Below are 21,373 nucleotides of genomic sequence, written 5' to 3'. Positions count from 1 at the left end.
AATTATTTTTTTTCAAAGCATCTTACAAGTATCTTATTAATAAGTTGTGATACTTCAGGATAAATGGGACCCTGTGTTTTCATTTTAACAGATGCATTCTTTTTCTGACAAAATTCTAAAAACAGGAGACGGAATGAAAGGAAAAGGGGGCATAGACATTTTTGCTTTTATTTTATTTTTTAAATGGCTGAAAAGGGTAAACAACCGAAATGACCACAAATAGTAAACCAGGGCTTTCGTACTGTAAACAAATTCCAGTTTGCAGATAAACATTGAATTTGACTTTCAAATGAAGATTAAAAAACAAAACTACAATTCATTACGTACACAATAAGAGCTCAATATTGATCTGTATTTCCAAGGCTACCAACTAATTCACGTATAATAAAACCAAAATAAAATACTAGATCTTTAACAAGTGCATCAAAAGAAATAAACGTTGACTTTGCTGATCATGCAAATTAATGTTTTATCTTTTTTATTAACCTAATTTTAAATTGATTTGATTTGATTTGAGATTAGACTGATTCCCTTAGATAATACATGAGGAAGACCTCTTAAAAATGATATCGCTTTGCTGTCGTTTTGTGCATTTGGGTGGTTAGATAACAGTAATCATAGATTAGATTTGTAATCAAATAATCAGATAAAATCAAATTAAATATTAGGCCAATACATTTAAATAGTAAGAACAGAACACAAACCGTTAAAACGTTTGCAATACCTCTTAACTTTTGATGTGACTACTATCATGACATTGGGGTAAAGTTCATAAAGGCTAATATATAAGCTAGATATAAGCCTTTACGTTTGATATCAGATCCCATTTAATTAGAATCATGTCTGTCTGTCTTAGCATTCCTTATTGTATCATTTATTCATCAACTTCAACTAGTGGTTAATAAAGTCCAACAATATGGCATCACTTCAGAAAGTCAGTAAAAAAGTAAAATCCACAGTCATGGTCGTTGTTACACTTTTTTAAACTGAAAATGAGTCGGACTGACCTAAATAAGCCTCACTTCATACAAATGGCCCCTGGTGCATAACTATTAGGTGCAAATCATAATCCTGAAGAGAGGCAGACGCAATGAGGCCCATCAGGATGCACATAAGAAAAGTGCAGAGAAAAGCAAAATGCAAACATTTTTCATGCAAAAGATCCCAGAAAAGATAAAATAAATATAATTGAAGAAAAAAAATACAATGATTTAACATTAGATAATGAACTGGAAAAAGACAAATATTGCAATGCGGTAATCCTCATTAAGGATGGCTTCTGTCACTAATTTAAGTAATATTGCATTTCGAATCCAGGACCGTTGCCCCTTTTACAGGTATAGAAATATTTGCACTTGTAACGATTAGTTACTGGGTGTAGAAACTTGGTTTGAAAAGAGACAATACTTTTAACACATGTAGCTTTTCATTAAACAACCACCTTAGTGTTAAACAGTCAAATTCAATTCAATTCAAAAATCGAGTATAGAGACAGATTTGTGGGGGATTAAGAGTTCCCCTTAGTGGTAATTTGAATTTTGAATCAACAGTCTTCGGCTGACTCTGGATAAAATGATGATGTGGAGCACGATGTGTGCGTTCACATTTCTGGTTGCCCCTGATGAACCGGGACTTTGTGGCCCTGTCCGTGTTCCGCTGCCGGTGGTCCTGGCATTTGTTGTCCAGGAGGTTCATCCCCTACGTGATCTTCTTCCGCCTGAACCTCTAACTGCTCTTCACCTTGATGCTGCAACTTCTCATGCGCCTCCTCTCTGGGTGCAGCTTCCCCCGCCTGTTCCTCGCCGGGGCCCGGGTGAGACAGCTTCCCCTCTGCTGCCACGTCCCCCTGAGGTGCGTTATTGATGCTGGAGTCCTGTGGTGGAAAATGTGAGTTGTTACTGCAGTCACCCAAAGGAGAGGCGGGAAATATGCTCTGTAAATATATTCTGTATTATAATGAACCCACAGTTTACCAAATAATGAAGTCTAGGTACACAAACATTTTTTATGTAATATATATATTTTTTATACATTTGAAAAAAAAAGAAAGTGGAATATGAGTTGGGATTGCTATGTCCAAAAAATTGAAGAAACATTACTTCATATTTATTTTTCAATCCGTGGTGTTTAGCGGAGCCTGTGTTACCTGTGTGTGCGTTATTGCGGGAGACAGCAGCTCGGACGGCGCCAACAGGCCGTCCTGGTTGACATCTTGACTCTGTAGTAAAAAATCTACCATGGACACCACCTGGAGTCAGACACACGACCGAGGTCAGGTCAACAGGACAGAAATGATGACGTTGTCGGTTACGTAAGATGAGACATTCTTCCTCACCAGCTTGTTGGTGGCGGTTCCAGGTGGATGATGGGAGTTATAGTCTGAGAGTAGCTTCATCATCTCCAAGCCGTCCAGCAGCCCACTGCGATCGTAGTCATACAGACCAAACAGGAAGAACACCTCTGACCAAAAGCAGAAGGCCGACGTGTTTAATAAACATACTTGATACGCCCCTGAAGTATGACCGCAGAGTACGTTGTGCGGTATATTATAGTTCAGTAATGCTGAGCAAATTGGAGCCTTTTAAATATTTAGCCTTGATGGTGAATGGGACATCTTTTTGTGTTAGACCTTATATAAGGGTTAAAGCAGCACGTGCAGGTGTCTACCTTGCTCCCAGGTGTTGATTTCTGGTCCTCCTTGTCCATCACTCAGACTCGATTGAATGTAACTTTGCAGCAATCTGTGGTATAAACAGGACAGAGAAGGTACAAATGAATTAGTTAAACATTAGGAGCAAGGAACTAACGCAGAGTCAGTCTCAGAGACAACAGAAGGATCTAAATTTTGAATTTTGTCAAATATCCCTTTGCTATTTCTCGGTAATTTGCTCTTGTTTTCTCTGCCAGTTGACCTGCCCTGAAGGTACAGCAGTGACCCCAAAAGCATCGTGTTCAAAGAGACACTATCCTCGTATGTGCTGATTTTCCACTTGCCTCAACAATATGGAGTTATGACCAATTTTTGTTTCCTTAATGAATCTGTGGTTCATTAAATGTATCTTCACACTACCACACAGTAAAAGATCTGCAGGCTTCGACGCAAAAGGTCAGCTTTCGTATTTGAATGAGGACATTCTAGATTTCTTCATGAATAGGAAAAGACTGCACGATGTCAACATAAAGCATTAAGTGTTATTGCACGCGTAATCTTATCAGTGTCTGGCGGTGGCCACATCATTAGCACAACACAGCTGCCAAAGTCCACAGACTGAGCGGAGAGCAGCTACGCTCCACAGAAGCACACCTGCAGATCAGTACTACTAGGGTAGACTATATACACTTCCGTTCAATGTGATACATACTTCATCGCCCCTTCTGAGTAAAAGATTTCAAGCTGAATTGTGACATTTACGCACACTGTAGGGAAAACGACAGTCTTTCTAAATGTGGAATAGATCCGCTCTTCTCTTTTAAAGAAAGCAATTCAGGGCAAATGCACAGTTTAAAATGAGGTGCAGCTGTGAAAGCAGCTTCATGCTCGTATGTTATTCACCTGCGGTCTCCGGAGCCAAATGGATTGGCTAGTTCCACTGGAGGGTCAAGGCCATGAACCGATTCCTCCCTGAAATACAATATAAAACATGTTACTTTTTGTCATTATTCCCTTGACTTAGATGTTTTGTATCTCAGTACTTGAATGAAGCTTGAATGAATTGAAGTTTGGTTCACTTTCTGTACACCCCTAAATGCACATGAGGCATTCTTCACTTGCTACGTTTTGCAAAGGTCTTCTTCAAATATACACTTTTATGTATTGATCTGGTCCGTTCTGATGTTGCATCTTCTTAGTGCAAAATCATTTCCCCTTGACTTTAAAAGTAGACTAAACATGTAGATTAATTCAAGGAAAAGGCCTGAAAAAAACTGTTGTGTCTTGGTTAGTTTGACCAAATAGAGTGAGACCTTGTAGAGCCGGCACGGGTACCTTTGTGTCCCAGGGACACCTGGTGCAGCGGGACACACGTGTATTAACAGGGACAGGGACAGGACACACGGGACCAAGCTGCCCAGATGAGACTCCATGAACACACCTACAAGCACAGAGCCAAGTTACAACATCCTGAATAATACAATAACAACAGAATATACATGGACTTGCTCTGTCTTTGAGAAATAAGAGACAGTTCGCTCAACAATGTGGCTGCTTGGATGCATCTGCAGCCTGAGAGTCAGATGGATTTATTTACATTCACACCTGCTCCCTCCAAAGAGGGTCCGTGCGTGTCTCCGATGCAACTCGCACAGACACAGACAACAATGCTCTAATGGCGCGTGTATAACGACACTGCAGCTGACGTGACAGGAGCTTCCTCGTGAGGAGTAGCAGCGATGCTAACAAAGCGACACGCATCCGCGCGAGTGTAGCCTGGCGGCGGCGGCGCGCACGCTTCTTCCAGCATGAGTACGTGCGTGTTTGTAAATAAGAGACCCGCGATGCTCTAAATCGCTGGTGGGCAACAGCGGACCTACCTGTCTGCGCAGAAGATGCGTGGACAGAAAAACGCTTTTCGCTCGGGCAGGTCCGCGCTCCGAGGTTCACATCTGGAGAACACCTCTGGATCGCACGCACCGCCCACCGCTCGCGATGTAACCACCGCGGTCTGCACTGCGCAACGGCGGCGGCATGCGCGCACCCGGGCCCTGCCACGGAGACCGGAGTGTTTAGGGTCAATGACGGGGTCCACGTGGAAGCACGCAGCCGCTGTCGTGTCAGCGAGCTTGCGCGGGCCGCGTCGCTCTGTGTGCGCGCTCCTCTCTCCGGGTTTTCCGCCGCGCCACGTCCTCTCGCCCACGGACCCGGTGACGCGGGCGGAGCGAGCGCGCAAAGTGGAGGCCTGCGTGTTTCTTAATATGTGTGAAGGCGGTTTCTCTCTTCCATTCTTCCCGCAGGAGTCAGAGTGCAAAAACAAGTGACTGAAATATTGTGTGGTCACATGGATCTTCATTTTCTGTCCCGCTGAAAACGGTCGCTCTTTAGCAAAAATGAAAATGGATGAATATTCATTGGAAAAACAGCAAAGGAACTTTGAAAACACGCCATTGTGAGCAGCCTCCAATGGATCTGGTGCTCAACAAACCTTTCCTAGTCTTTGAGAAAGGAAAACAGGAGAAGGAAACACATAATATAAAACAGATGATCTGTAAAGTTGTTTGCTTATAATTATTAAATGACAGAAGTGTAGATTTCATTAAACAGTTATTTAATTACAGTGTTAAATGTGAAACCTCTTCAGCAGCAGTTCTTCACCCTGTTTATCAAACCCAACTTGTACTCGTGCACATGCGTAGTCTGATCCTTTTTTGGTAAAAAGGTTTATTCTCCTTAGTTGGAATGATAAATTCATTTTAATTTGAGGGCGTTTGTAAATATCAAATTATTTAAAAAGACAACATTTCCAGCGTTACTGCCACTTTAATAAAGGAACAACACACTGTTTAAAAAATAGAGCTCACAAATGAAAGGCAACAACAACCTGACTTTAAGATCAACAGTTACCCTGAAAATACCGACATGGGCATGAATGTGATCACCAAGAAGGTATACAATTTACATATAGTTATTAGAGGGACAGGGCCTCAATAAGCCAAAACACAGACAGACTTTAAAAACGAAATCAAGTAAATTAGCAAATTGGAAAACCCATTTGCTGAAATAAAGAAGTTGCCTGAGAGAAAAGGTCTGCACTGCACCTGTTGGACCACAAGATGTCACATTAACACTCTAATTGAAATGCTGGTAAGCTCTGTATGATGAAGTGTGGCCCACTCTAGAAAATAATTGAAGAGATTAGAAATGTTATAAGTAGATCATGCTTTATTAGAGAAACTGTTAAACATGCCACGCTGAGAACGAATTGTCTGACAGAAAATACCACAGAGGCTGCTCGGTTACCAGTAGGTATGTACTTATTTAATAGGCAGACTTACAATGAATGTGTCCGACTCATTGAAAATCCAAACACTACATATAATAATTTCATTATGTGAGACATGTGTGATAGGTTGAAATGCCTTCATTGTCATTAATCAAATAAATTACAATAGCTAAACTAAGTATAATATAATAAACTAATGTGCCACTGAAAACAAACACAGACAAAAACACACACACACACATATTTACAGATCGAGGTGCGTTACCCGTATCAGGTCCTACTTTTGAGCTCTAATTATCAAGCTAATCTCCCACTGGCCCCCCACCAAGCGGGATGTGTTTTCTATCACGTAGCACGGATGAATGTTCACTTGACATATTTAAAAAGGGGACATTTATCTTCTCTTGTTAAACACAGAAACAGTAGAAAATTCAGGTTCTTAGCACAGATTATGACACATAATTGTAACTTCATGGAGTTATTGATAAACAGGCCTCACACTCTGACTGGGATGGACAGACATTGTAGCTACACACATTCTCCAGGAGGCAGACCGACCACGGATGGATCCACTGGTGACTTTCAGTTAGTTGTTGAATTTGAGGAAAAGTGACGGTCAAACGGAAGAGCGTTACGACCCACATCTGAGGTAAGAGAGGACATGCAGGAGTGGTTCCAGAACGACTAAGAAAAAAGAAAGTTACAGAATTAAAATGGGGAGAAATTTGACACATAAATTAATTGTATGGTAAAAATCTTGTTTTTATACTGACACATTGATTTCACTGCAGGTTCCTTAATAAAAAATATCCCATGTGTGTTGTGCAAGATCAGGTGAGGAGGACACTGAACTATGCGGCATGCACTGTGTTTCAATAGTTTTATTCAACAATAACGCTCTCGTCAGATCAGTCAATGCACAAGAAATAGCCAACATGTGTTAATGTCACAATTTTCGTCAAAATTTCCAAGCCAGAGCGCTGAAGATACATCATCCCTCACAGTTTAGATGGATTTGTGTCAGAGATAAATGATTAATAGCTTTTAACTGCTATAAACCTCAATGATGTTCCCCTTCTGTATGTGACCATCGGTCAGGTGCAATGAGACATGTGTGACTCCCCCCAAATACATTTGCCACGCACATATTCCAGAACATGGCATTGCCTTCTTTGATTTGGAGATCCTGCATGCCATAGATATTCCTTTTCCCCGCGTACTGTACACAGACCATGCAGCAGCACCACAAAACCAGCAGCAACATGGAAAATATTGTGGGGTTTTCATTCCCCTTCTAAAATTTGGCGAAAACTTCAGCTGCTGAGTACGAAGGGTATTTTCCGATGACTGTTCCCTCTTCCCAGCACCATGTCACGCTACTGCATGGCTCTGTTTGTTTTTAGCATAGCCCAAGTGCATCCATATGCATACCCACACAAGTCTGCACACTGTTGGACACATACCACCCCCCCCCCCCACACACACACACACACACACACACACACACACACACACGCACGCTATACAGAAACCCTCCTTGCAGTTTTCAGTTATGTAACAAGGATTAGTTTGCACTATTCCCTGGCCCCAACAGTCAAAACTAGGAAAGCTATTTTTAACCCTGGACCCCGATATAATATCAACAGGCGCTTACCGTGATAATGGCAATATTAACAGTCATTGCTGCTCATGTGGACGTGTCCTACTAGCATTGATATCCACCGCATGGGCCTCCTGTGCCAACACCAACAGCCACATCTGAGGCTCAAAGCTGATTCATGTCAGGTAGTCTGTTTTTACTTCTTGGGGATGAAGCTTGTTGCTAAGTCATGTTCATCGATCGACACTGATTCCACTCAATCTATTGATTCAACTGTATATGGAGAAGTAGAACGTGTAGTGCTGCTAATTTTCAGTAAGAAAATACTGAAATGTGATTTTAAAAAAATCTTCAGATTCTAACCCTTTTTAGGTTCCCCCCGAACGTAGGGGGAACCCCCTTGTTGTGACTTCAACACTGAACCTGTGTGACCAGAAGAAAATGGATAGAACAGGAAAATGCTAGATCCTGTCAACTATTGATTGTGAGACATTGTCTGGGTCCTATGAGTCAAAGGTTTTGGGAGACCTGCAACGTGCACACACACACATGCGCGCGCAAACACACAGGACAGCTCCATACCATGAGTGTGTTTGAAATAGTTGCTGTCACATTCCACAAGCTAAGGCCTCGGGGAGTTCAGGTCATCACAACTGGAAGAGCAAAGGAAGCAGTGATTCTGTGAGGCTTCAGAAAACACACACTGACCAACATGCACACAAACACACACACACAAACAGTGTGCCGTTTCTACCAAAACTCAAACTCACACATGGAAACGCGTACTGTACTTTTTGCACACACACAAACGCACGCAGGCGCGCAGAGGGTCGTTCCGCCTCACTGTCGTCTAATTGAAGGCTTGTGTCCAGGAACCGAGGGTCATTTCTCCGCAGGCATTTGAGGGGGCACCACAATGTCAGGACAAATCACCAGTGAGATACACCTACATGCACATGTACATGCAGTACACATACTGTGTTTGCTCACGTGTACTCTGCTGCAGAGTGCCCGCGCACAATGTCACTCACACACACACACACACACACACACACCCACACACACACGTAGAAACACAAATAGAGACAAAGTCATGAACAGGTGCAAGACAAAGATTTAGTAATGTACAGAACCCCTTAGTGGTTATTTGAATGGTTGGGATGATGTATGATGAAAACCTGAGCACAAGTGAGCACAAAAAAATATGTTCAGTCGGAAAATGTGTGAACTCACTTGGAGGTACGAGTCCATTTTTTACTAAAAGTTCTGCTATTACTATGTTTTATTTTGGGTAACGATAGATACTGTGTGTTTCTGTATGAATGTGAAAATAATGGACATATTGACACAGTTGCACAAAATTAAAAATCAGACTCAAGTCAGCTGCTGTTTTTCTTCGTTCACTTTGTTAGTTTATAATTACAAGTCTACACGGTACTTTGGGCTTTATGATCCTGAGAATAGTAAAACTAGTACAATGTTTAAACACAATCAGATCAGTGGAGCACAAATTGTTCCATGATTTAATTTCATTGCAGTAATACATATATATGTATACATATATATATATATATATATTTAATTCCTTCAAATAGATTCCATAACAAATGATGGAAAATACACATAAATTAGAATTCTATTTTGGTTGCTGCTGTGTAAATTGACTATGACTAAGTAGCATCACTTATTATCATACACCGGAATGACTGCTATCATTAATCAATCTGCTGCAGCACGAGACACAAAGATATGCAGAGACACAGGCACGTACAAGACAACTGAAATAATATTTCTATCAAGCATGATTCATAAGTATCCTTTTCTGTGTGTAGTTTAGATATCAAATGACACATACAATAAACTTGACTTGGTTTTCCATCTACATATTAAAATTGTATACAGAAAGAAAGAGATAAATCACCTCATCGCTATATTTGCCAGCTATTCTTGAAACAAAAATAAAAAGTTGCATCCTTAAGTTGCTTCCAAAACACGAGAAAAGTTCCTGCAGTTGCTTTAAATGATTAATTTTACAAATGTTTTCATTTGTGTATAATCCACCTTCCACAAGTCAACAACCTCTAATTAATAAGTGATTGTCCTCATTCGTGATTGCTGAATTGATTCCCTCCATTCAATTCAAAGATTTGTTGTCGCTTTCTGTGGTTCTTTTATTTTTCTCGAAATCAGCGCAACATTATAATATATCAGAAAATGTTCCGCAATTACTTATCAGCAGGTTCAGCACAATGTCAGAAAGCAGGCCTACACCAAGCAGCAGGTGTGTCGACAGATTTAGACTGAGACTGTCACTCAAATTATGCTCTCTCTCTAACACACTCATACACACACGCACACACACACACACACACACACACACACACACACACACACACACACACTCACAGAGTATATTTTGCAGGTATACGCGGGGTATCAGTAACAGAGGAAGCATCCCACACACACTCAGTGAGGCCCAGCCAGTCACAACATTGTCTATGTTTAGCTGCATAAATAGGCGTCTGATTAATGTTTAGACGTTTGAGTCATGAGGTGAAAACATGAACATTTAAACTGCTATTAATATCTCATCAGGGGAAGAGAGGCCAAGAAAAAGTCTAACAGAACGTAAAAGAAAGAGAGGGAGACCAGTAGAGGACCAGAGACGGATGATACCGGACCAGTGCTCATCATTTATTTTAAAAGAAGCATCTTTTTCAAGTAAATGTGTAAATTCTAGATTATTCCAGAGAGCAGATTAATTGCTGTAGTTTAGAAAGTCAAACACACAAAGAGAACACAGGTAGTTTTGTGAATATCCGTTCAGTACAAAAACTATTACATCCTCGGATTGATTCATTTGATTGTTTAATGTATGGCGGTTGGATGATTTGAGCATGTTTTGTCTCCATCGCGTTAATGCCTCTTTCCACCACCCAAATACATCCAAAAAATCATAATTGGAATTCTGCCTTTCTTCTTTCCAGAATGACACAATAAATAAAAAATCTGTGAAATGATGACAGCAACAAAGCTTTATATCCTCAAGCAATTAACAGGTGTTTGATTGTAGCAATGAGGAGAATGAAAGGAAGAGGAGAGAAAGGAATTCCTTTCTCTTAAGACGATCAGACAAATTATTATTTATTTTGCAAAAAACAGGATACTTTTGCCTCTTCTGCCTCCAGCATCTCAAGTTCTAAAAGTCCAAACACGTGGTTTAGGTGGAGCTGTAACTCGACACAATGAGTTAAGAGACTCGTGAAAAGGCGTCACAAGCCAAAGAGATCGGCTTTAAGTAGATCTTGGTCATAAACGTTTAGCACAAAATCATGATCTGGTCTCTGCTTATATTAAGGAGGAATAAACAGTTTGAAAGTGCAAACTCGTTCAAAAAACATCAAAATATGGAGTTATGTCCTTTTGAAACTGGAATAAGAGTCTGGGGCCCACCTCCTTGCCTCCGGCACCCCCCACACCCTGTCCCCCTATCTACCCCTCTCTCCCCACTCAACCCTCCTCCCTCTCCACCTCTCCCCCCCCCCCTCCCCCCACCCCCCCTCTCCACCTCTGCAACCCCCCCTCTCGGTGTTGCCCCACCGAGGCAGCGGATCGCTCAAAAGCGCCCGGCGGAGTCTCGGGCACTGAGAGGTGGGGACCGCAGCAGAGCTCCTCCGCGGCAGCTGTGGATGCAGTGAGAGCAGCTCGCCGGGTCCGATCGGAGGTCCGAGGACAGCAGAGGAGCGCAAGAAAAAAACGGAGGAGCGCTCGTTCGTCTCCCCGCTCCGTCGCCGCCGGGAGGAGACACGCAGAGGAGGAAAGATTCCCCTAAACGCAGTGAGAGCGTCGAATGAGGAGAAGAGGAGAGCGGAGGGCATCGGATAGGCAACAACAAGGAGTAAGTGCACAAACCTATGCGTGACCTATGCGTGACCTTTGTTTACCCCGTCTGAGCTGTTCTAATGCACCACAGGACATATTGGAGTAGAAATAATAAGGTGGTTTTGAAGTTGTTCAACTTGACTCACTTCTCCACTGAGAGGTGAAGCTGTGTGATTGTGAATCACAGAATGCTTATGCAGTAACCCTGAATTATACTGATTTTTTTAAAGATAAAATCAGGAATCAGGAATCAGGAAACATTTATTACCAAAATATGCCAAACATACAAGGAATTTGTCTTGGCGGTTAGTGCGCGACGGTAGACAGACAAGACAGCAGTGCACAAGTAATAAAATAAAGTAAAATGAAACGCTAATGCAATGGGTTAGTAGAATAAAAATAAAAAATAATGCTTATTGTAATTCATCTCAGGTGTTGGAAGCCATATTCACTTCTGACTAAGAATATTTTGTGGATACAATACCAATGGTCACTTGGGAGGGATTATGTCCATTTCTTTCTAACTCAGGAAACATCACAAGTTATCCTGTAAAATTATTCCTTTGGTCTTTTGGGTTTAGTAATGATGTCACTTCTGCCCAAATGTACCATTTTAATCATGACTTGAGACAAAGTGACCCTGAATAGACTATAGACTGCACCTCCTGATGGTCCCCTCGTCTCTGCTGCTCTTTGCTCGCTCTCCTCTTCCATACACCCCCCTCTCCAGACGTCTCACACATATACACACTGCACACACTCACACATCTACACACATATTCATGCTATGGAGCCGCACAACAGGGACGGGGCCACCAGGGTCAGATTATTATGGCCTGATTAGTGAGTATGAGGTTGACCCATAGAGGTTCCAGCGGGTATGCACATTAAAACGCAAGGGTCCAAGAGCCCTTCAGCCATTTATTGAGTGAGGGGGAATTGATGAATAGATGGAGGATGAATGTTTTCAGTGTAATACACAAACATGAATGTGGATAGTGCCTAAGAATAGTGAAGAAAAATAGTATATGTCAGCTTACACTGGTAATGCATCCACTTTTTATAGAAGGAATGTTTTAACTTTCTTTATCGGGCTCTGAATGATAGAAAATACAAGTTAATGCCAGATAAATAAAACCACTTTACTTCTAAACGGCTGGGCTTTTTTTTCTGGATTTGACAGCTTCAAAATGATAAACACAATAAGTTGGTTCAATCAAATGTACCGCTGTGGGAGCCTGATCTGTCTAACCCAGTTAAAAAAGTGACACAGTAGTTAAGACAGACAACATTTAAACTAACTGTATAAACTGAGAGACTGAGAAATGCGTCTCTTTCCGTTCTCTTTGCCTGAAAACTAATTGAACAGCAAATGCAACATGTTCTTAGTCTAGTTCGCTCTGTTCATAATACCGACTTATTATTATGAGTGGGGGGGACACATCAACTGTCTTCCTTATTCAGTCTTGACTTTGTATTTCTACATCTTTCTACATTCTACATTCAATTTACATTGAATATACACACAACTCTCTCGACCCCTTTCTCTTTCTTCTTGCTGCATGACATATGTTGCATCATGGAAAATACCTAAAAAAACAAGCTAAAAGTCAGAGTAAAAGTCAGTACTTGATTCATGCTTTCAAAAGTTTCCAGATTTAAATCTGCGATTTCTTAAGGACTTCTAAAATGTTACGTGTCTGCTTTATGAGTAAGCGAGCAGAGACACAGAGGGGGAACAATGCGAGGGCAAAAAAAAAAATCTCAATCCCATTTTTCATTTCCCCTGACAGTGGCAGCTCCGGACCTATTGGACCCTAAATCCGCCACTCACAACAGTAAGCCCCGCCTCTCCTTCTCCACCAAGCCAATCACAATGTCTCCCCGCCAGGAGAGTGAGGTGAGAGAAATAAACCGAAATCCAGATATGAGAGGTAATTTGGGGAGGGGGCTCCTGTGTGTATATGTGGGTTGATTGATCAGTTGAAGTGTTGCAGGTGGTTGCCACAGTGATGAAATGGAAGACGGTGACAGCAATCTTTCTTTTGGTGGTTCTGTACCTGGTGGTGGGAGCAGCAGTGTTCAGATCCCTGGAGCAGCCTCACGAGAGGTAAGCTGAGTATCATACACCCCTCTCTTCATCCTTAATAATGATATATAGCCTGTGAATTCTGGCAACTATACATTTCCCATGACTCGAAGCCACTTTTCAATGCAAATTACTTCCGCAAATGAAACTTTGTTAGGCTCTCTGTCAAAGAACTGTGCTTGATCGAGTTGTAGCTTGTGTGCAGAGGTTGTTATGTTGTTCAAATGGTACAAATTCATCTGTGCATCGCTCTACCGTGTGGGATCCCCAGGGTTCAAGGAAGGGCTTTTACAGTTCAATCCCGTATAGCCTTAAATCCGGCAGGACAGCAAGATTTATTAGCAGAGCTTCCTAAACGACCTCCAGATTTATGTCTTTCGTCAAATGGTGCTACAGTTTTACAGCACCAGTAGGATATTACAGCGAGTAAACAAATGGATGTGAGTACGTCACCCACAGTTTAATTAAGATATGACTGTAAAACCACCGTTTTCACTCCACTAGACAACTCTGTACCACCACAGAGCTCAGAGTGGTGCCGCTAGTTTGCTTTTCACCAAACGGTTAAAAAAACAAAATATGGTCTACAACAAAAATCCCAAAATTGGTTTGTTTGGATTTCAGTTTTAGTATTCAGATTTGTGGTTAATTCATAATTCTGTGACACAAACATTTTCGAGCCTCACCATGTGTCTGCACTTCGTCTCCACTAGTGCCCAGCGACTGGCCATCCTGTCCCAGAAGCTGGAGTTCCTGTCCAGACACTCCTGTGTCAACCAGAGCCAGCTGGAGGAGCTGGTTAAGGTGACGTGAGACATTGCTTTAGTTTTGTTTGCACTGTGCACAGTTGTGAGCCGAGCACAGCTGCAGTGGTTTCAGCACCAGGGACAGCTCCAGCGCTTCGAAGGAGGAGGAGGCCCAAAGGTGGAGCCACAGCGAGTTTTTTTCTGTTTTTAAGTATAAAATCTTTTCTGGGGCTCCTCGATTCAACGAGAAGACAGTTCAAGATGTTTGTATCACCAACAATCTCAAATTATATATATTTAATTCAGTGGACAGACAAGGCTTAAAAGTACAGTACTTCAAGCAGTGCATGGTAGTAGTGAATGGTTTATTATACTACGTATATCAGCAAGATATTATTCAATGAAATAAAAATTCAAAAGTATTTAATGATAAATCTTTGATAATTAAAATCTCTCTCTCTCTCTCTCTCTCTCTCTCTCTCTCTCTCTCTCTCTCTCTCTCTCTCTCTCTCTCTCTCTTCAACCTTTCAGCAAGTTGTGTCTGCTATCCGTTCAGGCGTGAACCCTGCAGGGACACTGACCAACCACAGCAGCCTTTGGGACCTGAGCTCCGCCTTTTTCTTTGCTGGGACTGTCATCACAACCATCGGTAGGACACACACACACACTCACACACTCTCTCACACAAACACGCACACACACACAGGCTTTCAAGTGAGTGAGGAAATAAAGCCTTTATGGTCACTAATTGCACTTACTGTTGAGAGAAGTGCAGCGTCAGCATGATTATCTTCTCTTACTCACACCTGCTGGCTGGAGCGCTGTGATTGAAGCTCTTTCTTCAGGGGTTCAGAGAGCACAATCGGAAATGATAGAATGTAAATTTTAATTAAGAAAATGAATCATGTAGCTCATGTATTTAGATATTGATTCTTCTCCACAGGACTTAGCTTTCATAATCTTGTAGTTGCATCAGTTAAGTGTTTTATTGTTTTAAGGGAAATTTTGATTTACTTTTTTTCTGTCCTCCCTTCAGGTTTTGGGAACATCTCTCCCCACACAGAAGGTGGAAGGATCTTCTGCATCATCTATGCGCTGCTGGGGATTCCCCTGTTTGGCTTTCTTTTGGCTGGAGTAGGAGATCAGCTCGGCACCATATTTGGGAAGGGCATCGCCAGAGTGGAGAAAATGTTTGTGGTGAGTTTGATGTATTACTATTCTGTAATTTACAGTAGAACAAGAGGATCGTGAAGATTATGGTCTGCAGGTGACAGGTTTGAATAATAATGAATAATTTACATGAACGCTCTTTTAATCATTTCCTCACACATACGATTCTAGATCATATTTAATTTCCTAGAGAATCACTTGTTGAACTATTTATGTGTGTGTGTGATAATTATTCATCTGAGTGACACACAGAAAAGATTTCTGTGCATAACGGCTTCAAGCTGCTAATAATGACTAATTTTGTGGCAGTAGATATTTTCATTTTTGCAGCTAAAAGAGTATATTAAGTCTGTACTCTCTTATCCGCCCAAAAGTGAGTCTTCAGCATTCACATGTTGTAACGAGAGACTCACCCTTAGATACCGCCTGTCCTTAGAGGGTTGAGTCAGTATAATTTAGAACGATTATGCTACTCACAAAGCCCTCAGTAATATAACGACTGAAGACAAACGTTAATTGTGTAAGCTTGTGTTTGTTTGTGTGTTTGCCTTATTGCTTGGTCATTGCATGACTGCAGCAGTATCTTCAGTGGCTGTAATACTGTGGATGTCCTTCCTCTACAGCACCCAGAGGACCAATTTATGGAATAAAGCTATTACTGCTAACAGCATCTGGCTGTTTTACCCGAAACAAATTGATGAACCCCAGAGAAGGATTTCTACTGACGTTTGGGATCCTCTAAATTTTCTTCTTTGAGTGTGACATTTGGTTTTGAGTGTAATGAGCCAACAGATATTGGTTGGATTGCCATTCAATTTGGAACACAATTTAAAGTCCAATTTAGGAAATTGAATTGGCAATGCTCCGGGGATTTTCTGACCTTTTATTCAGCACCATCAACTTTATCAGATGAAGTTCCCCATTATCCAATACTTACTGATCAAGATAAACTTTAAATGTTCAGGTTTTGCCTTTAAGTAAATATACTGTAAGTATAAAGCATAAAGATGACTGCATTGGATCTGGTTTCTCTATTTCAACAGTTACAGAAAATAATCAAATCGTTTAGGGTTCATATAAGTTTTCAGTCACCAACGAACAATGAACACAGAGCCCCAAAGCTCCATGTATCTTCGCACCGATGACCGATCGGACCTCTCCAGTATCATACTGCTGATTTTGTCCGGTCCTCTCACTCCTGCAGCATTGGGACATCAGTCAGACGAAGATCCGGGTCATCTCCACTCTGCTGTTTGTGCTGTTTGGCTGCCTGCTGTTTGTGGCGCTCCCAGCGGCCATCTTTAAACACATCGAGGGTTGGTCTGCGCTGGAGTCGCTCTACTTCGTGGTCATCACCTTGACTACCATAGGGTTTGGAGACTTTGTGGCAGGTATGAACACCAGAGTTAGAGATTCAGCACCACCAGGGAGAACCTGCATGTCTCTCTGCATCATGCCTGCATGCCTCATGAGGTGCATTCTACTAGATGTGTGATTGTCTCCGTCTGCCTGTCTGCGTCTAGGTGGTTCAGAAATAGAGTACTTAGATTACTACAAACCAGTTGTATGGTTCTGGATCCTGGTGGGACTGGCCTACTTTGCCGCCATCCTCAGCATGATAGGAGACTGGCTCCGAGTTATCTCCAGGAGGACGAAAGAAGAGGTACGCACCTACTGGTTTCATTTACTCCTTCATTCACTGACCTTTTCTCATTTCCTATCCTCCTTTTCTCTGTTGGTGCGGCGACACAGATGTTGTTATTCAAGCTACTCGGTAATAGTCCCTCAACTTTTGCCCTCTGCTTAACTTCATTTCAATGACAAGACTGTTTTCTAATCCAATCCACCGTCTGCCATCACATAAACGCAGCTTTGGCCATATGAGCATCTCCAGATAAAGGGAGCGAAAGAGGTCATTTTGAAAATGTGCGACGATGTCCTCGTCAGAAAATGTATTGACTTCTAGCGTCCCATTAAGTCTCCTTTCTGTGTGTCAGTCTGCATTTTCTGTCAATGTTCATTTGTCAGTATTTTTACTTTGATGTTCTCTAGCAGTATATCATAAATGAATGCAAAAGGAAGCATTACTAAAAACCTGGCTGTAGTGATTCAAAGTACGTCAGTATGTTACTTTGTCAGAAGCAAGGAATGTGTCTTGGAAAAATCATCAATGTGTCTTCTGTAGCATCAGCCTCTTATCAACATTGGTATTTTGATATTTTAAAATTGAGCCTGTATTTTAAAGGCTGAACACAAAAAGTCACAAAAAATGCTGAATATCTCCAGATGTTTGTGGCACCTTAATTCAAAGACCACACCAAGAATCTATATGCTATTGTGTTAATGAGGAAAATTCAGACAGTGACTCATTATAAAGTTATTATAAACAAACCACTTTATCCCCTTCCTCAACCAAAACTGCCAAAGAGGTCCTTTTAAAGGTTTTCTTTTACTCTATTTTCTTCTTCTTTAAATTATTTTATGAATTAACATTATGTTTTAGCTATTTAACTAACAAAGTGATGAAAATAACACTTTGTTACTAAACAGTGCAACAGAACTCCTACTTTGCACTCCTGTTCCCTCCTCACAGGTAGTAGAGATCCGGGCTCACGCCGCGGAGTGGACGGCCAACGTCTCCGCAGAGTTCAAAGAAACCCGTCGCCGCGTGAGCGTCGAGGTCTACGACAAGTTCCAGCGGGCCACGTCAATAAAGCGCAAACTGTCCTCTGAACTAGGATTCAGCCCCGGGCCCGAGCTCACGCTACCCAGGAGGGCCGCGTCGGCCAACTTCAACGAGGAAGTGGACAGGAGCGGGAGGGAGGCCGGGCCGCAGGGCCCGGTGACGCCGCTGGCCAGAAACGGCGGTTTGTTCATGAACGGTTACGAACCCGAGAGGGGAGACGTCTCAGTCATTGAACGCCTCAAGTAAGGAGATGACGGTCAAGCTCTCTGTGGGCAGTGACCCCCTGACCCCTCTGCAGGGATGTAAGATCTGCTCAAAAAAACCTGTTTGGTGGAACTTTGGCAGCGGAGCACTTTCCATCCCGCCGGTGGAACGAAGAGCAAAAAGAAAACGCACAGAACGTGAGGTAATTTTGATACATGTGTTGAGTGTCGTTAAGTTAAATATCACTTAAATCTTGGACCACGGTGAAGTTGACATTGACCCTTTCCTGAAGGATAAATAGACGTCTCCAGCATACTGTAACATACTATCGCTGCATTAGGTGACCTAATATGTCCATGGGGCCTCTCTGTGTAAGCAGCACTCCAATATGTTAAAGTGTAACAACTTAGGATACAATTTAGCACAAAGCTTTACAACTCAGAAGGATACTCGCTACCACAGCCGGCTGTTAGCTGAAACAATACAAGACACGTCAGAGATGATTCTTATACGTGAGATGTGATGATATTCTAATTGTTTAAGTTACACAAGACAAACTTCAAAGATTGTGTGTGACTGTGAGAGGCGTATTTTGTGCTAAATGATGGCTTAAAAAATAACGACGGTGCAGAGAAGAGAGAATCTCTAGATAGAGATCTCACATATATATTTGTTTAGGTCTGAGTGAATGTCAGTGCCGAACCAATCAGAAACTAAAAAGTACGAGCAATTTCAAATATTTCTACATGTAAGTTCAGTATGAACCATGACTTTATAATGTTGACTCGACAATATAGTTTTGACAGAAGACGTCATTGGATGTTACTTGCTGCCGACTCTTCTTAGTGAAGAGGAGGAAAGGACGAGAGATTTAAAGTGATTTAAAGTGTGTCTGTGGTTGTGGACGTAGCTTTACAATAAATGACGACACTGAATAGCTATTTGAAGAGATTTTCCAAACCATCCCTGTGCCTTAAACTCTTTACTGGCTGAGCACAACACACTTTGAGGGGTAACACATGTAACAAAGTGGTTATTTACTGTTGGTGTTTATCCAGTCCAACCAACCTGAACCAGTTGCTCAGACCCCCCATGGTTCACGCTGGTTCGCTGTCACGGCTCACTTAGGAAGAGAGGCATCGCTGAGAGCTCTTCTTGCCATGACCGGTCTACATGGCTGCAAAGAGCCTGAGCTTTATAGGCCAGAAGCATTTATACGAGCGAGAGAGACAAATCCTTTTTTTTCTGTTTAAATTCAGCTCTCTTTCTTAGAAAGAGTTGAGCCTCTGATCGGTCTCGCTGTTCCAGCAAAAGTTTCAGTTTACTCTCTGCTGACCAACCGTAAACTGCTACAAAACAACACAGTGAATTCCTGCTCCGAGTGGTGCTGCCAAATGTGTGGTTATAGAATACAACGGCTTTTGCAAAAAAACTCTTGAATTACAAAGGATTGATCTGTATTTGTCAAAGTTCTAGCTGTCGTTCCTCTGCTGTCCTTGAGAACATTGTACTTATATTATATTCAACTTACTGTCAACATGTTTAAGAGCAAATAATGTGTGTGTGCAGTTTTGAAGGTTGATGCACAGATACGGATTTGCACTTTGACAGGTTCAATTGTGACTCTATAAGAATCAATTCACTTTTAATGCCCAGCTCATTCACACACGCACACACGTGATGGGTGTCCTTCATGTGTGTGCGCCTGCCGTTGAAAATGCACTTTGATTTAACTGCCTTTGAACGTAACAACATGTTATCCAGTCCATCCAATGAGGAGGCTTTGTTTAGTTGTTATGTGGCATCTACAACAACTACACGGTTTAACACACAAACTTTTCTCAGTGCTGTAACGATTTAACCCTCGGATCCTCAGCCACATAGACAAGGAGCATGAAACCATTTTATATCTGACAGCTTGATTCCGTTGATAATTTGACAAAACGATTAACAGGTTGATCGATTGAATGTAATGCAACAAGTCTGCTGTCCAGCTTGTAGTTTTATTTGGCAGCAGTAAGCCTCTGAGAAGAGCAGGTCAAATCCTAACGAATGAGAAAACTTCAAAAAGAATCCAGCACAAAATGATTGGATCTTTCCAGTTTGTATTCTTTAGAAATGTGTTTTTAAACTTAACCATAAGTCCTAAAGAGCCCACTAGTCATCCTAGTTGAACTGACAGAAGGGGCGAGCGAGCAGCAGGAAAGTCCTGTACACGTTTTGACTTTAACTAAAGCGGACGACGATTCAGTACTACTACTAATAATAATAATAGTAACAGTAGTGGAGATGCACTGTGTTGTAGCTGGCTGGTCTGCCTGTGCCTTCTTCTAGCAAACAAATGTTATAAAATAATCTCCGCTCTGCTTAACTGAGGTATTACATTTTCTGCCTATGTGCTAGATATTGTTGGTTAATACTTTTTAAAATGGCGAAAACTGTATTTTTCTAAACAGTATGTTTTCCTTTGTGTTTCTGTAGTGATTCGATGCAAGTCTGGGGAAACACATTTTAATAACAATGTCTGTACAGCTGATTTAAACACAATGTACAAAACGATTTTTAGTAAGATCATTGACTTGAAAATACAACAGATTTGAATAATTGTTCTGGCTGCCGTCTTATTCCTTGCTTACATCCTCCTTCATCAGTATTCTAAAGGTGCTGAACACTAGATTAGCAGCATTTGGATCGGCCTGGTACCCGACAGCTCACAGTCGGCAGCGTTAACAGATCAAACTGGATTGTGGCTGCCGCCGATCCAGGATGAAGCCATCGGTGGGGCCGGCGTTATCAGACATGATGAGTTCTGTTAGAGCTGACCGGTGGGACGGGCTCACGTGCACTATGCTGAAGCTTTAATTATAACATTTGCAACTCTTAACGAACTACAAAGACGTTTGCATTGTAACTCAGTCAAAACTGAACATACAGGCATAATTCATGTGTAATTTGTTGTATTAATTAATTAATCACTTAAAACAATTTTTATAGAATCAACGTAATTTGGTGGCATAGATCTGAGTGAAGTAAGTAAGAGTGTTCCTTATATAATCTTGA

At 41.7% G+C, this 21,373-nt stretch overlaps 2 protein-coding genes across 3 annotated transcripts; one reads left to right on the top strand and one right to left on the bottom strand.

Moving 5' to 3' along the window:
• Positions 1–158: 158 nt before the first annotated feature.
• On the bottom strand, positions 159–4,856 carry cgref1 (cell growth regulator with EF-hand domain 1). Its single transcript, XM_040161260.2, has 7 exons — positions 4,531–4,856; positions 3,986–4,091; positions 3,554–3,622; positions 2,668–2,741; positions 2,336–2,460; positions 2,147–2,248; positions 159–1,873 (listed from the first exon to the last, which is right to left on the bottom strand). Exons 2-7 carry the CDS (start codon positions 4,081–4,083, stop codon positions 1,601–1,603), a joined length of 741 nt encoding a protein of 246 aa, XP_040017194.2. The 5' UTR covers positions 4,084–4,091; positions 4,531–4,856; the 3' UTR covers positions 159–1,600.
• A 6,281-nt stretch (positions 4,857–11,137) lies between these two features.
• kcnk2a (potassium channel, subfamily K, member 2a) lies at positions 11,138–20,919 on the top strand. 2 transcript variants are annotated; one of them, XM_078085078.1, is made up of 9 exons: positions 11,138–11,434; positions 13,212–13,318; positions 13,408–13,528; positions 14,221–14,311; positions 14,785–14,902; positions 15,290–15,450; positions 16,628–16,814; positions 16,947–17,086; positions 18,017–20,919. In XM_078085078.1, the coding sequence occupies exons 3-9, from the start codon at positions 13,431–13,433 to the stop codon at positions 18,353–18,355; spliced, it is 1,134 nt and encodes a 377-aa protein (XP_077941204.1). In that variant the 5' UTR covers positions 11,138–11,434; positions 13,212–13,318; positions 13,408–13,430; the 3' UTR covers positions 18,356–20,919. The 2 variants fall into 2 exon arrangements, with proteins under 2 accessions (XP_077941204.1, XP_040023564.1); XM_040167630.2 differs by having other exon boundaries at positions 11,168–11,434; positions 13,416–13,528.
• The last annotated feature ends 454 nt before the right edge of the window (positions 20,920–21,373 follow it).

This window comes from Gasterosteus aculeatus, chromosome 12, assembly GCF_964276395.1.
Source record: "Gasterosteus aculeatus chromosome 12, fGasAcu3.hap1.1, whole genome shotgun sequence".
Classification (NCBI taxonomy): Eukaryota; Metazoa; Chordata; class Actinopteri; order Perciformes; family Gasterosteidae; genus Gasterosteus; species Gasterosteus aculeatus.
The sequence above is the reverse complement of the archived record's forward strand: the minus strand, read 5'-3'. Positions and strand labels throughout refer to the sequence as shown.